This window comes from Epinephelus moara, chromosome 21 (genome assembly GCF_006386435.1).
Source record: "Epinephelus moara isolate mb chromosome 21, YSFRI_EMoa_1.0, whole genome shotgun sequence".
NCBI lineage: Eukaryota > Metazoa > Chordata > Actinopteri > Perciformes > Serranidae > Epinephelus > Epinephelus moara.
The window spans coordinates 11,676,488-11,691,155 of NC_065526.1; the positions used below are offsets into that span (position 1 = coordinate 11,676,488).

Below are 14,668 nucleotides of genomic sequence, written 5' to 3' on the forward strand. Positions count from 1 at the left end.
TGTACCTCTGTGTCCGCACTGACTCAAACACCACTGTGAGTAAAACCACACGACTTCATAGTGGTGGGACGGCAGTAAACAGAATCATAACAATCATAAAAAGTACAATAAATACAGACATAACTGCAGGTGTGTATTGAAAAATACACGAAGGGTGAAATGAAACTTATAGGAGTACAGAAAAAACACTTTTGTCCCTGAAGCTACTGAGAGTTTGTCGCTGTCGTGTGAAACAAGTCCTTGTTCATTTGAAAATGTTCCATACTGTGTACTACATATAATGCTGACAGTGCTTTGTTTTGTCCAAAAGGACAAATGTGAAGACACACAAGGCTTTCCCGTGAGTGACCACCCACTGGTCAGTCACATTGCTGTCCACACCTTCATGAGATGAAAAACAAAAAGACAAAACCTGGCTGTCCCTTTAGTGCTTAGTTCAGTTGGAGCTGGAGCCCGGCCTGGCTGCAGAGGGCAGGGTGACACGTTGCTCGTCCATTCGTTTGGCCTGAGAGCGCATGATGAGGCTGAAGAAGTCCTCGTCTGGTACAGTCGGCCCTCGGACCGGGGGAGGGGGAGGGGCGCAGCGCTGGTCATCCAAACGGGATCCCTGGTAGAGTGAAGAGGAAGTAAGAGAGCGGCAGTTTGAGATTTGGTCATGGCTTTTTTTTATGTTCTTTTTGAGAAATGCACATTATAACCTCTTGACACAAATAACCATGAGCATAATCATGTTCCTCACCCTTCTCTGGCAGGAGAACATGATTTTTCTAATAGTTATCAGTCTCGTGTACTACTGTCAGGATACGGTGATGATTTTATCAAATATGACAACTTATCTTTATAAAAGTTACCAACTGTAGCTTTAAATGTACTGTATGTTTATCACTGTGCAGTAGACAGTACTCAGTCAGCGTTTTTCTTAAAGCACTGTACAGTTGGTCGTGTCAGGTACCTGGCATTTGACAAGCATATCGAAGAAGTCGTCGTCAGGCTCAGCACTGTCAGCGTTGGCCATCAGGTGGCTGAGCATGGCCTGGTTGCTGTTTTGATTGAGCCTGAGGCCGGGCAGGCTTCCCCCTGCTGCCGACGACTCCTCTAACCGCCGGCCTTGGGCGCCAGAGACGTTGGCGGACTCTGATACAGCTATAGTTTGAGAGAGTCGATGAAATTCCAGAAGAGACACACAGCAGAGAAGATTTACTTCAGTATGAAAAAGAAGATCTACTGTGGGAATTAGATGACTTCTGAGTATGAACACATGGACTCACATTTCCTGATGGCTCTAGGCGGTGACTCTGGGCCGCTGTTTAATGATAACCTGCTGCCCTTATCCTGTATTGAGCAGCGCTGGTCATCCATACGGTTGCTCTGGAAACGGCTCAGCAGGTCGAAGAAGCCCTCGTCCCCGAGCATGTCAGGACTGAGCCGCTGATAAAGTACAAAAACATGAACATGAGAAATAGCTCAACAGAGCGGGCTTTGTTTGATGATAGCTGAAGGAAACTAAATGTGGTCCAGGCATGTGTGTGGTTATCAGCTGAATGCACCCTGTATGGTGTACCTTCTGTGGTCCCTGTGCGGGCGTCTGGCTGGTGTCCAGGGTGTTGCTGGTGTCCTGGAGGACCTTACTGGAGCTGCCAGTCTTGTACTTCTTCCCACGCAGACGGCTGACAAAGAACAGCTTGGAGGAGGCCTTAGCCAAGGAGGGTTTGGACTGTTTGGTCAGGATGTCACTGTTCCACTTCTGACCCTTCAATACACACAAACAAGATTAGTTACCACAATGCAGAGGGAAACGATGGGGAAGATGTTAAGCATGGAGAAGATAAAGCATCCAATTGTGGTCGAAACTTGAAAAAAAAATCTGGCTTTAGTAGCAAAGCGTGACTTAGAGCCGTGATAGATCATGTGTGTTGGTGGACTGTGGACATCATGTGACAGGAATGAAGTTCTTACATTCATCTTGTCTGGAGTGAGTTTCATCAGCTCCAGGTTCTCCATGCTGTGTCTTCTGCTCATCCTGGGCCTCGCTCCTGAAACACAACAACACAACACAACAATGACACCAATATAAACGACAATTATAAGAACTACACTGTGTAAAGAAGACATAGACAACCCCTCCAGGGTGTTGCAATGTTCTTTCATTCATTTTCTGTAGCCGCTTATCCTGTTAGGGGTTGCAGGGTGTGCTGGAGCCTATCCCAGCTGACACTGGGCGAGAGGCAGGGTACAGGTCACCAGACTATCACAGGGCTGACACATAGAGACAGACAACCATTCACACTCACATTCACACCTACGGACAATTTAGAGTCACCAATTAACCTGCATGTCTTTGGACTGTGGGAGGAAGCTGGAGTACCTGGAGAAAACCCACGCTGACACAGGGAGAACATGCAAAGTCCACACAGATGGGCTGACCACCCTGGGGTTTCGAACCCTCTTGCTGTGAGGCAACAATGCTAACCACTGCACCACCGTGCCCCCGTTGCAATGTTGTGACCACAACAATTGACACAAATTCAACCAATCTCCATGGATTTTGTGCAAACTTGCAATTTTGTCCGATCAATCAATCAATCAATTTTATTTATAAAGCCCAATATCACAAATCACAATTTGCCACAACTCTTCTTCTGCAGATTTGATCAATCATCATAGTTTCCCCTGAGTTTCACCAATCATAGCAGTCACCCGCACATCATCACCAAACTCACTTCCTTGTTTCTGGTTGTGAAGACACAGACACGTGTGACATGAACGTCTCACATTTACCAACAAAAATTACTGCCAAAGACTGTGCAAGGCAATTCCCTGATGTTCTGCAAGAAAACAGGAGTAAACTGTTTTGCACCGCGTGCAACTTGGTGGTGGAACACAAACCAAAACCATCGATTACATTTTTTTTTATACTACACAACACGTCTGGACAATGGCTAAAACATGTGGGCAGCAGATAAGATAAATCACCATGACAGAGGCTGTTGGATCCAGATCTATTGCACATGCGGAAAGAATCAAGGTGAGTTAGATTAAATATGCAGGGTGAGTAGTAATATTAGTTTACAAGTACTTTTGCAATTTTCACTTGCTAAAAAAAAGAGCAGCTACAAACAAATGACAGAAAAGCTGCCATGAAATTGGGCATTATAGGCCGCAACTATCCCTGTGAAATCCTGGAGGTACTGCATATAACTTATAACTTACCATGCACGTTGTAGTCTATATCCGTATTCTCTGACATAGTGGAGTTATTTGTGCTGTAACTCAGACCCAGAACAGTCTGGAGATCAGACACGTTCATACGAGCCGTCAGCTCCCCGCTCCTGTCTCCAGTCTAGAAAGAAAGAAAAACGTACATACATATAAAGAGGTTAATTTTGCCACTGAAGAATTTCTTTACCTGTTTTGGTAAAGAGAAATAAAAGTACTTAGCATAAAGCCGAAGACAAGGACAGAAGAACATTTTACACTGCTTTTAATTACATGATGTACCTCTTTGCAGATCTCCAGGTGTTTCTCAGCAAAGTGCATGGCTTGGTCATGGTTCCCCAGTGCAGTGTAAGCATTTCCCAGACTCCAGCATGCACGGCCCTCCCCAATCCTACATCAGAAAACATATTTAATACATGTACAGGGGCGTAGTTAACATGTAGGGAATACTTCCTTCTATAGTGAATTTGTTCTGTGTGCGTGTACCTGTCATTGAGGTCCTGGGCTATGATGAGGTGTTTGAGGTGGTAGTCTATGGCTCTCTCATAATCCTGGAGAAGAGTGTAGGTGTTGCCCAGACTGTAGCAGGCCTGGGCCTCCACAGCGCGGTCCTTTAGCTGCCTCGCCAGCTGCAGTGTTCTCCTGAAAAACAACCAAAACAGCTGGTGTAGAACACTGCAGAGAGGCTTAAGTATGTGCCTCTGGCTTCTTGTCCCCACAGTCTGGCAACAACATATAATGTCATACACATGGGGAGATTGGTTTCTGACATCAAGATTATTTTTACTGTCTTCAGAGAGAAATTTTAAGATGCTCATGAGAGAAAGCTTAATTTGTGCTCGGTGGTGCAACGCTCTTAATGTGGTCTTTCAACAGAGACGATATGTCAAACCTCACCCAACATTTATATCTTTGTGGCAGTTATGTAGACAGAGACAGAAATGATGAAGTGGAGTGTTTGTGCAGTTAACCCCTCACTGCCCTGCTGGTTTGAGCAAGTCTGCTGTTGTTTCAGTAAAGAAAGAATTCAAAATTAAGCACCTTATCTCATAATTGTAACAAAAGACCTCGGAACAACGAGATCAGGATCCTGTAGCCTAATTCTAAAACAAACTGGAAGTGCATGAATTTATATCCTGCAGGAGGAGCAATACAGCAAAACAGCTCTTTGATATTACCTGTCATGTAAGATACTACATGTACACATACCCTGTCACACTTTTTTATATAGAAAATGATGTAAAAAGATTAATGTGTAGGCTGTGGCTCACTTGTAATGCTCAGCTGCCACTTCAAATTCCCCCAAAAAGATATAGGCGTTCCCCAGGTTGCAGTAAGCCCGTCTCTCTGCCGAGCGGTCGCCAAACTCCTTAGCTATGAGCAAGCGCTGTTCAAGGAAAGAGACATAAAAACACATTTTATCATTTCTGTTAGAATAAGTCATACGTATGTTTAAGTGAGTCACATTTATGATGATGAGATTGATAGTGGAAGTTTTTGGGGTTACACCACACCTGTTCGTGAGAAGCTACAGCTTTGCGAAAGTTTCCCAACAGGTAGTACGTGTTGCCGAGGTTGCCGTAGGTCCGACCCTGAGCTGCGCGGTCCCCGAGCTCCTTCACGATTGCCAAGTTTGCCCTGAAAATACACAAACAGTCAAATGCAGTATGATAAGACAAGACACTGGGCCTCATGCAAGAAAAGATACATGAACACATCTTTTCTTATTTTAGTTCATATGTCCACGATTTGTTCTTATTTTGTTAGTTCTTTGTGATTTTTTGCTCTTAGGTAAGAGATAATTTTACGAGTGGTCGAGAGCACTCTCACCTCGATAAGAAAAAGACATCTTGTTTTCACAGTCCACAAACTGTTGTCCAACGGGAGGAAAAATGAGTTTGAAGAACTATTAAAAAATGTATGAAATTTATACAATCAAAACTCAGATTATATTCTAGAGGAATCAAACAACTGGGTTATTTAATTTGTGGGCTAAAGAAATATTACTATATGTGGTCCATTGATCCAAATTACTGTAAGTTTCTTTCTACTCGAGTACTGTACTTAAGTATAGATTTGAGGTACTTTTACTTTACTTAAGTATTTAAAATCACATGCCACTTTCTGCCTCTACTCCACTACACTTCAAAAGGAAAATATTGTACTTACTTACTCCGCTAGAATTATTGAGTAACTTTAGTTACTAGTTCCTTTACAAGATTTGTGTGCACAAACCATATGAAAATATACCAGTGCAGCTGAAACAATTGGTTGATTAATTAGAAAATTAATTGGCAACTACCTTAATCATTGTATCTTCATTGTATATTGTATATATTTCAGATTGTCTACTTTACTATTTTTATTATTTGTTTTACTTTATTGTCTACTTTAATATTTTATTTTATTTTATTTTAATGTCTACTTTAATATTTTATTTTATTCTATTTTATTTTAATGTCTACTTTAATATTTTATTTTATTTTAATGTCTACTTTAATATTTATTTTATTTATTTCATTGTCTATTTTAGTATCTTATTTATATCTTCATCTTTATCTCTTGTTTCCATTCATGCTGTATTTCTATTTCTACTTTGCACGGAGCATTGGAACAAAAACAATTTCCCCCCGGGGATTAATAAAGTATTCTGAATCTGAATCTGAATCTGAATAATAATCATTTAAGTCATTTTTCCATGCAAAAAAAAAGAAGATTTGCTTTTTATTTTAATTATCATTATGTATTAATTTTATGCAAACTTCTCTGCATTGAGCACTTTTACTTTTAACACTTAAATTGTACTTGCATACTTTTATGTAAGTAACATTTTTACTGCAGGGATTTTACTGGTAACAGAGTTTTTTGACAGTGTGGTATTAGTATTTTTACTTAAGTGAAGGATCTGAATACTTCCTTCAACAGTGCTGCTGACACGGCAAATGTTTTTCCATTACCGTGTTCTTGATTTTCAGCTAACATCAGCACTGACACTACGGAAAATCACATTTACTTTAAGATTTTGTAACAGTACATTAGTGTCACTACTGCTGAAGTTCTCCTTCTTGAAGGCCTTTTTTGGGTGGCATCTCTGACTCTTGTGCATGTGCCAGAGTCTTTGCACACAGCACAACACCTGACCTTATATAGTATTTAGGGAGCGTTATTTATGCTAATACATGCACTCCTGGGTAAGAGCTGATCTGGATGGTTAAGATCATTTGGTGCATTTGAAGTTGACTTCTTTTATTTTTTCATTTCACAGAAAATTAAGAGAAAATATAAGAGAGATCTAAGAGCATGTTGCTGCATGAGGCTCACTGTGTTATTACAATGTCACCGAGACTTATTCCTCAGGATCGGACTGTACAGTCACTTACTCATAATACTCAGCTGCCTTCCTCAGTGCCATCATGACCTCCTCTGGGAAATCTCCAGGCTCAGCTCCACTCCAACAGATACTCTTGCCTTTGGCATGGTACACGTTCCCAAAGTTATAAAGAGCTCGTGCCTGACCCACCTAACACAAATCCAGGAAAAACATGTCAGTGCTGAAGGTTGATGTCTTCTCAATCCTTCCACTTACACTGCAGAATATTGCACTGTATACTTGATGTATCACAGCTTGTTCGGAGTGAGATTAAAATGACTATATCATGAACAGTGAGTATAAATTACAGTATCACCAACAGGCTTGAATAACTTGCTGCCTCACCTTGTCACTGATGTCTCTGGCGATGTCCAAGTGTCTCTGACAGCAAACCACCGCCTCATCAAACCGCCCCAGCACCTTTAACGTGTTGCCAAGGTTTCCACTGGCTTTGGCTTCCCCGAGCAGGTCACCAATCGTCCTATCAAACACACATTTCATTAGTAATAATAAATATAGTTAGCAGAGTTGTGGGGATTCTTGTGTTAGTCCTACCTGGTCAAGGTGAGGTCATGCCGGTGGAACTCCAGGGCCTTGGCGTAGTCATGCAGGTGGAAATAGGCATTGCCCAGCTGGCTGTAGATGGCACTGAGCACCTGCAGGTCCTCCGTGCCCACCTGGATGGCGGCTTCAAAGAAGGAGACGCCTGCTCTGTAGTCGCCCACCTTACAGAGCCGCTCGCCCTCCAATGCCAGCTCCAGGCAGGACACCTCCATCCTACAGCAGGAAGAAGCAGTCCGTCAGGTAACTAACAATGATATGGCCTGCTGTTTAAACTGGCTTCTCACTGAGCAGCACTAAAGTAGCTAGAATAATTAAGAAGCTGTGGAAAAATAGATCTTCTCTGGCTGAAAGCTACAGCCAACTGAGCTGACTCCCCCTCACACCCAGTGAACAAAGCTTTCAGCCTTTTGCTTAGAAAGAGGGCTTTGAGCTACTTCCTTCCACCTACAGAGAACAATGGTTCAAACTGGGGTCTGTTTGTTATGGTAGATCTCACATCCTTTTGACATGCATCAGAAAGTGAAGCGGGTTCCTTTTACAGTAAAATAAAGCACAGAGCGCGTAGAAATGTTTCAGTACACCAGTGTTCACCATTCCCATGTTTATTAGCTTTGCCTCAATGGATCTACATTGGGTAGTGTTGGAAATCAGTATAAAAATGGAGGTACAAAATAAGGTTCAGCTCAGGCGTTTCAAGGCCAGATGAAAGCAGTGTTACTACAATGGCTGGTGGCTTATCTGCACATGGATGGATTATCTTTAGATTAAGCAGCATATGTGCGCAAAGCAAAAACTGTCAGTCTGCCAACTTTTGTTTTTCAGGAAACTGTATTGTTGGGAAGAGATCAGCGTCATACAAAGTCTATTCAGTTTGTTTATCTCGAGCCTTCCTCATGTACACGCCCATGGTTTTGTCTGAAAGCTCTGAAAAACTAAAACACAAACACAGGCACAATCTAGTGCAGATTCCTCATGTGAAGTAATGGTTTACATAGTCTATGGTGTGCTATTAAAAATGACACAAAGACCCCAAACAAAGCAGCTTGTTTCACCCAGCTAGGCTATAATTAAAATGCAAACATGATGTGAATAAAGCTCATGTAATCATCAGTCTTGGGCCTTAAATTAGAAAAACCTACTTTTTGTTTACTACTAAGTCAACAACAGACTTTTCCAACACTGTGGCAACCACTAGCCTACCTGCTCGCTTCTCGTGTCTTACAACGACAACAACAGCACATGTAGCTTATGAGAGGCATCTACCGAGGATTCCACTAGAAAAACTTCCAGGCTGCAGCTCCTTCTGTTTGTCTGAACCATGGAGAGTGAAACTCAACCCAATTTCATAGTCTGGACTAAAAGAAGGTGATCAAGATCCTTTTTGTTGCTGATTTAAATCTAAAAAGAATTTTAAAAAAAATAGCATTTCTTCCCTGTGACATCAAAACAATCGGTCATCTGACATCACAGAGCTATTTTAGCATCACGCGTTGGAAAAATTAAAAAGACGTATGCAATGTTGTCACAGTATTTACTTCTAATGCATGGCAGCAAGGAAACTTCTCAGTCAGCATTTTATAATCTGCTTGTCTTTAAAGCTCTCCCTTCTGACCTGGTCACCTGAGATTACGGCTGTAGACTGCGCACCCGACAGATTACGTCCCTGGTGAGTGTTAAGTAGCTTTATTAGACGTGTCAGGCACAAGCAGACTCTGTAGTGAAGTTTAATGGAATCAAGTCATTAACGACAACCATCCTCCTCACAGTAGTAAGGGGGAAACATGTCCTTCCACCGAGCGGATGCCTGCTCCGTCCAAATAAGTTGGACACACGTGTGGCGAAAAACAAAGCAAGCAGCGATGAATTTTTCAGGGCTTGTTAAATATTGAAGCCAACTGGCGCAGGTCACACCTGCTGCCAGAGCTCTTTACCTGGGTATGTACTGTAGGGACAGCTGGCTGATGCCTTTCTGCGAAACTCGCCTGCCTCTAGTCAACAAACTCACAGACAGCACTGTAAACAGTCCTCCCACTCTATTATTTAACTTTTTAATCCCACATTACGCACCAAATGAATAAATAAATACATAATCTGTTACCTGACACTGAAACATCTTGCGTAACACGTGTTAAAATAATTACAAATATAAAGGGATTTTTCTTTTCTTGACCGACAAGCAATAATTTAACTTACAGTCCCTTCTAAAACTAATGAGGGAAAGCAACATGTTAAAAGCAGAGCCAGGAAATCTACTCTACAGCCATGCTTTAGTTCAGAGAGGAGAGGTTCCTACCTGTAGCGGACATGAAAGGACTGCTCCTCAGTTCCCATTCTAACCACTGAGCCACCGGAATCCATTGATGTGTATAATATGAGGGAAAATCCCAGTTTCGTTCCCGAAAAAATGATTGCGTTTTAAAACGAGCCAACAAGAAAGAAAAAAAAATTCTGTGGTCAAAGGGAGCTGGGTGAGAGGAGGTTCACCAAAAAGTCATGAAATGTGGTCAAGTGCGTGACCGTCCCCTCTGATGAGTGCTGCCAAGGGAAGGTAACCCCATGAGTGTTAGACAGAGCTGCATAGTCCTGAGTGCCAGTCCACACGGCTGCGTTTCGTATACTGTGTATTGCGTCACTGCACCTCAATCTCGTCAGCTGCCCTCTGTGAAGAGAACACAAGATGCTGTATGTGAAGCCTCATTCTGGCCACACGGTGCCATGGCAACACCAACCAAACAGCAGCGTGTGCAAGCGGGGCAGGCAGAAAGTTAGAGAGAGCAGGGCGGGAGTAAATGAATGGATGGTGGGTCAACACAGGCGAGCTGTCAATCTACTGTAAGACGGTGACTCAGTTCATCCAGGCTTGGAGATGTGCGTGAGTGCTGTAAAGTTCCTACAAGGTGAGCAAGCTATGAACACCACAGAATGTAACCTATGCAAGCAGAGATGGCAGGAAAGATATCATCTCCAGAGTGTGTAAATGCAAACAAGAAGAAGTCGCTGAAAAGAAAGAGAAACCAGCAACCACCACCTTGCATGATTTATAAAGAAAAAAAGTCGCTAAATTAAAATTAAAGCTCTGAAAACATAAAACAGAAGAACCTACTTCCACCACAGGAAAGGACAGTGATAAGCAAGCTACATGGATAAGATAGACTGCACTGAGTGAAGACCAGAGCCAACCGTTACCACATTTCTCCATGAGGTCATATTAGCCACACCCAGTTGTCCCCCAAATTTAACCCATCGGCCCCTCCCCTCCTCAAACACACACACAAACTGGGAAATGGGGCAGACCAGTTATTTGCAAACTGGGTTAATTCTTTGTGCTAAATAATAAAAAAGACAACAAAGACATGGCAAAGAAGCAGTGTGTGTGCTTGAAAATCTTTTTAAATACAGTAAAAACACAAAGCACAGGCACATAAATCAAGATTGGGAATTATAAATGACCACCACTGCCTTCTTTTTACAGGAATCTAAATATGTTCTGCCCTACTTTGCATATAGGCCACGCAGTGGTGTGCTAAAATGACTTTCTCCTCCTAATATTTCTTAAAAATACTGTCAGATATTTACTGTGTTTCATAATCCAGGCACAGTTCTGCCTACTGTACATAAAAAGGAAGCCAGTGTTCATGAAGTACTTTGGATTAGGACCTTTGATCTACAAGAGGCTCGCTGAGCAGCTCCGAGCATTAGATCAGCACTGAGCTCATACTGCAAGAAGAGCACAAATCTTGAAAACAAACGACGACCAAAATAGAAACAAAAAACAAGAACTGTTTTGACAAATTGCGACAACTCAATCATGCCTTGTTTGTCAGAAGATCTTGTCCTAAGTACAATGAGTCAGACTTTTTTCAGACATCAGTTTTCAGTCGATGCACCTAAAATAGCTTGGAAAAGAATACTCTGCAAGACGGCTGCGCTGTTGCTTAAAGTTGTCAGGTGATTTGCCAAGCTAGTTGTAGATCTGTGCCAGTCCAGGTTCCTTTGGCATATCTTTCATTGACTTTTTGGGAGTTATCTTTGTAAATTTTGAAACTGTTACAGACATTTGACTCTTTCAACATCATGCTAGTGTATCTGTAAACCTGCCACAGGTGGTCAAACTGTCAGAGTCACAAAACAAGGCCTCTCATTGAGTTTAAATGTCCTTGTCTGAAAGGACTAATAAATAATGAATTGAATTACTATGTCTTAATTTATGGGCTATTTGGGATTTTTGGGCACTTGGTATACAAAAACGGAGCATTTGAATACTGATTTGGACATCAGTTACCATGGCAATGATCGAAGCCCCAAAGCATTCGGGTCAGCCCTACAATGATACACAGCTAAGAGCTTGTTTGTGCACATGAACAACGGGAACCTTTCTAAAATGGAGGGTTGTATCTTGTCATAATCCATGCACTACCTCAGTAAAAACAGCGTCTGTGTTTTTATAGTCCATATTATTTCATTTAGGCTACTTGGGTTTTAATCAACTTGTCTTGGACCTGAAAAGAAAAGTGACTAAAAGCATCTCTTTGCCCAGCCTTGTCTTCCTGCTGCTACGTCAAAGTGAGCAGTTATAAACTAGAGCCCAGGGCTTTGGGAGTCTGTGCAGTACATGTTCCTGCACATTATAATAATCACCAATTGATGTGTGCCAGTGTTGGTGCAGCCTTTTCCACCATTGTATGCCAACTGGGTGTGTTTAGCAGAGACCAGCCCTGCTCACAGAGCCACACTGGGCATGAACAAGTATGTAGCATGAAGAAGTGATCCGAGGCTAAAGGCACAACAAAAGAAACAAGAGGTTGTTTGTTTAATGACAGCTTCCAGGCAGGTAATCAGCGCCTCTTGAGTCACAAACAGGACATGATTTCATCTTAAACATGCAGCAGAGGTGATCTATTTTCATTGTGCTTACAGCCCATTGATGCTCTAAAAATGACAACTGCCACTGAGAGCAAAAGCTAAATATGGAAACACCACTAAGTGTTACACCATGAGCCAGCAAAAGCCCGCACCAAAACAAAAGAAAGAAACATAAGTACTGGGATACTGACCGGTAAGTCTTCCACACAGGAACAGGAAATCTGGGAAGCCTGCAAGGAAAAGTGTTGTGAACATGAATAACTTTAGACCTAAATATACAGGTGTTGCAATATGTGGTTACTTAAAGGAGAAATACACCCCTTTTCGAAATTCATACATGTTATTCATACAGGCAAAGACAGACAACTCTCTTTCAAATCCAAAAACTAGGGTGCTAAAACTCCAGTCTATGATATCGTCAAATATAAAGTTTGGAACTGCTCCATAGACGATAAACTGGGAAACATGTTATAGATAACACTGAAAGCATTGTACTGAGAACATAGGTATATCTTCTGTTTCACAACTGAGAACACTACAATAAAATAAAGCTCTTGTAGGTATAAAAAAGGAAACAAACATTTTTTTGGTCCTAAAAATCAGTCTCCCCATTCATTCTCAGCAGCTCCAGACTTTATTCTTGATGACACCACAAGTTTAAGACTTACTTCCCTGATTTCTGGCGCTTAAAGAGAGTAGCTCATGTTCACAAATACTGAGTGAACTTGACCAGGAAAATAACATATTAAATTCTTACACTAGGTGGTGTCCCCTTTTAAATCTGTGTATGAACATTTGCATATTTTGCCTTAACCGATTATGGACACTACAGATTTTATATAACATTAAACTTGCCCTAAATACTTTGTGATTTCGTACCCAAGATGATAAACACTCTTGGCTGACCGTTTACTCAGTAAACCTACCTAAAACTAGGTGTATATAAACCAGGTATACCCTAAATAATCCCGAAAGATTTTATTATTTCTTTCAGGGCTGTTGCACTGGTTGTAGCTAAGTATACCTAATAAACTGGCGACTGAGTGTATACATGCCACATGATATAATGTGCAAGAATGTGACATTAAGGCAATATCATGGACATAATCTTGAACACTGTGTATTGACCATGCATGCCTAAACTCTACCTCTGATTTGACACAGCATAAAGACAAGCAACTTTATATTTGCTATATATTTTGTATGTTGCAGTCTTTGTATCTGCACTCCTCCAACTTTGTATTGCAACTGCTGCACAGCAATTTTCCCCCAGGACAGATAAAAGTTATCTTATCGTATCTTATGTACTAAAGGTCTGGCTGATGTCTGCATGAGTGGCATATTAATAATGTAAGTGCAGGTATAATGTGGATGACATCTGTATTAAAGTGGCCAAGACAAACAGTTACACAATTACTATGTACAATACTTTCACTATACTTATGTAGTAAGGTTTAAAGTGCTACAACATGCTACAGGATATATTTGTGATACTCATATGGCCGTAAACAAACAGCAGCACCATTGACTGATCAGTATCATTATTAGTAATCTCCCCTGGACACATCCCTGTCAGTGTGAGCTCCATTCAGACACATTTTTAGCGTCACTCATCCACGAGGAAGCTTCAGAGAGGACTGTAAACACCACACGTTCATGCCGGCTCCTATCGTCAGGAGTTTAACACCAACTCAAAGCCACAACCTCAGGCAGTCAGTGAATTCACAGTTACAGTATCACATCCAGCTAAAGATTAGCAAGCTAGCATGTTAGCTGCTAAACTTACGTTAGACGATCCAGCTCGAACAATGGTGACTTCTTTTCTTTTCGTTACTGTCTCACAAAAATAAAAACAATACGTGGATTAAAAAAACGGACGTCTGTAATTTAGGGTCAAACTGTACTATATCCAGTCGGGAACTACATTATCCTTTAACTTTTGTAAAACTTGGATTTAACTTCGGTGAGAAAGAAGAAAAGCCCTGTGGTCGTACTAGCGTATGTGTTTTCGACAAGGAGCCAATCAGGAGACGACATTCAAAGATAGCCACGCCCCCAACAACAGTCATTGGACCAATAGATTTGAATAGGAAAGAGATGACGTATTGTCATAGGCTGTCAGGAGGTGACGGACAGACTTCATAATAAAAATGAAGTGTTGACACCCTTTAGCCTGTAAAGTGAACACACAGGAGCACTTCACCGCTGTGTTTCATTAAGGGAGGTGAGGATATAAAGTTCTCCTTTGTCTGACCTTAGAAAACACTCTCAATAAATAAAACAATGAGGTTGATTGTTCAAAACTGTATTTACTAATGCTTAGGGACTGTTCTTTACTTGTCAGAGGAGGGAGGTTGCTGTTGTGTGTCTTAGTTTTCTTTTATCCTCCTTAAAGCTACAAACATTTCTCCCTGAGCCTCTCTGGGTGACTGGTGGAAAATGCATGACTCTCCCTCCACCATAACTTAGTTGTTGAAAAAAGCCTTGGTTTTTCACTCTTGTCGTGCATGCTGGTTCAGAGTCCTGCACCGGGGTACCCAACAGATATCCTGAAAGAAGTTGTGTGACGGGTAAAACTTTTTATATATATCCCCCTCAGACCCTGTGTCCTCATATGAGGACATCATATCCTGTGTCTCCAGATATGGAGGCCTA

At 41.6% G+C, this 14,668-nt stretch overlaps 1 protein-coding gene across 2 annotated transcripts; it reads right to left on the minus strand.

Moving 5' to 3' along the window:
- Positions 1-122: 122 nt before the first annotated feature.
- On the minus strand, positions 123-14,017 carry gpsm2 (G protein signaling modulator 2). Of its 2 annotated transcripts, XM_050075049.1 has the most exons (16): positions 13,800-14,017; positions 12,205-12,243; positions 9,444-9,809; positions 7,142-7,363; positions 6,932-7,067; positions 6,597-6,736; positions 4,731-4,854; positions 4,488-4,603; positions 3,703-3,858; positions 3,499-3,607; positions 3,211-3,340; positions 1,957-2,033; positions 1,562-1,750; positions 1,269-1,428; positions 953-1,143; positions 123-607 (listed from the first exon to the last, which is right to left on the minus strand). In XM_050075049.1, exons 3-16 carry the CDS (start codon positions 9,506-9,508, stop codon positions 437-439), a joined length of 1,986 nt encoding a protein of 661 aa, XP_049931006.1. In that variant the 5' UTR covers positions 9,509-9,809; positions 12,205-12,243; positions 13,800-14,017; the 3' UTR covers positions 123-436. The 2 variants fall into 2 exon arrangements, with proteins under 2 accessions (XP_049931006.1, XP_049931007.1); XM_050075050.1 differs by lacking the exon at positions 9,444-9,809.
- Between the last annotated feature and the right edge of the window lie 651 nt (positions 14,018-14,668).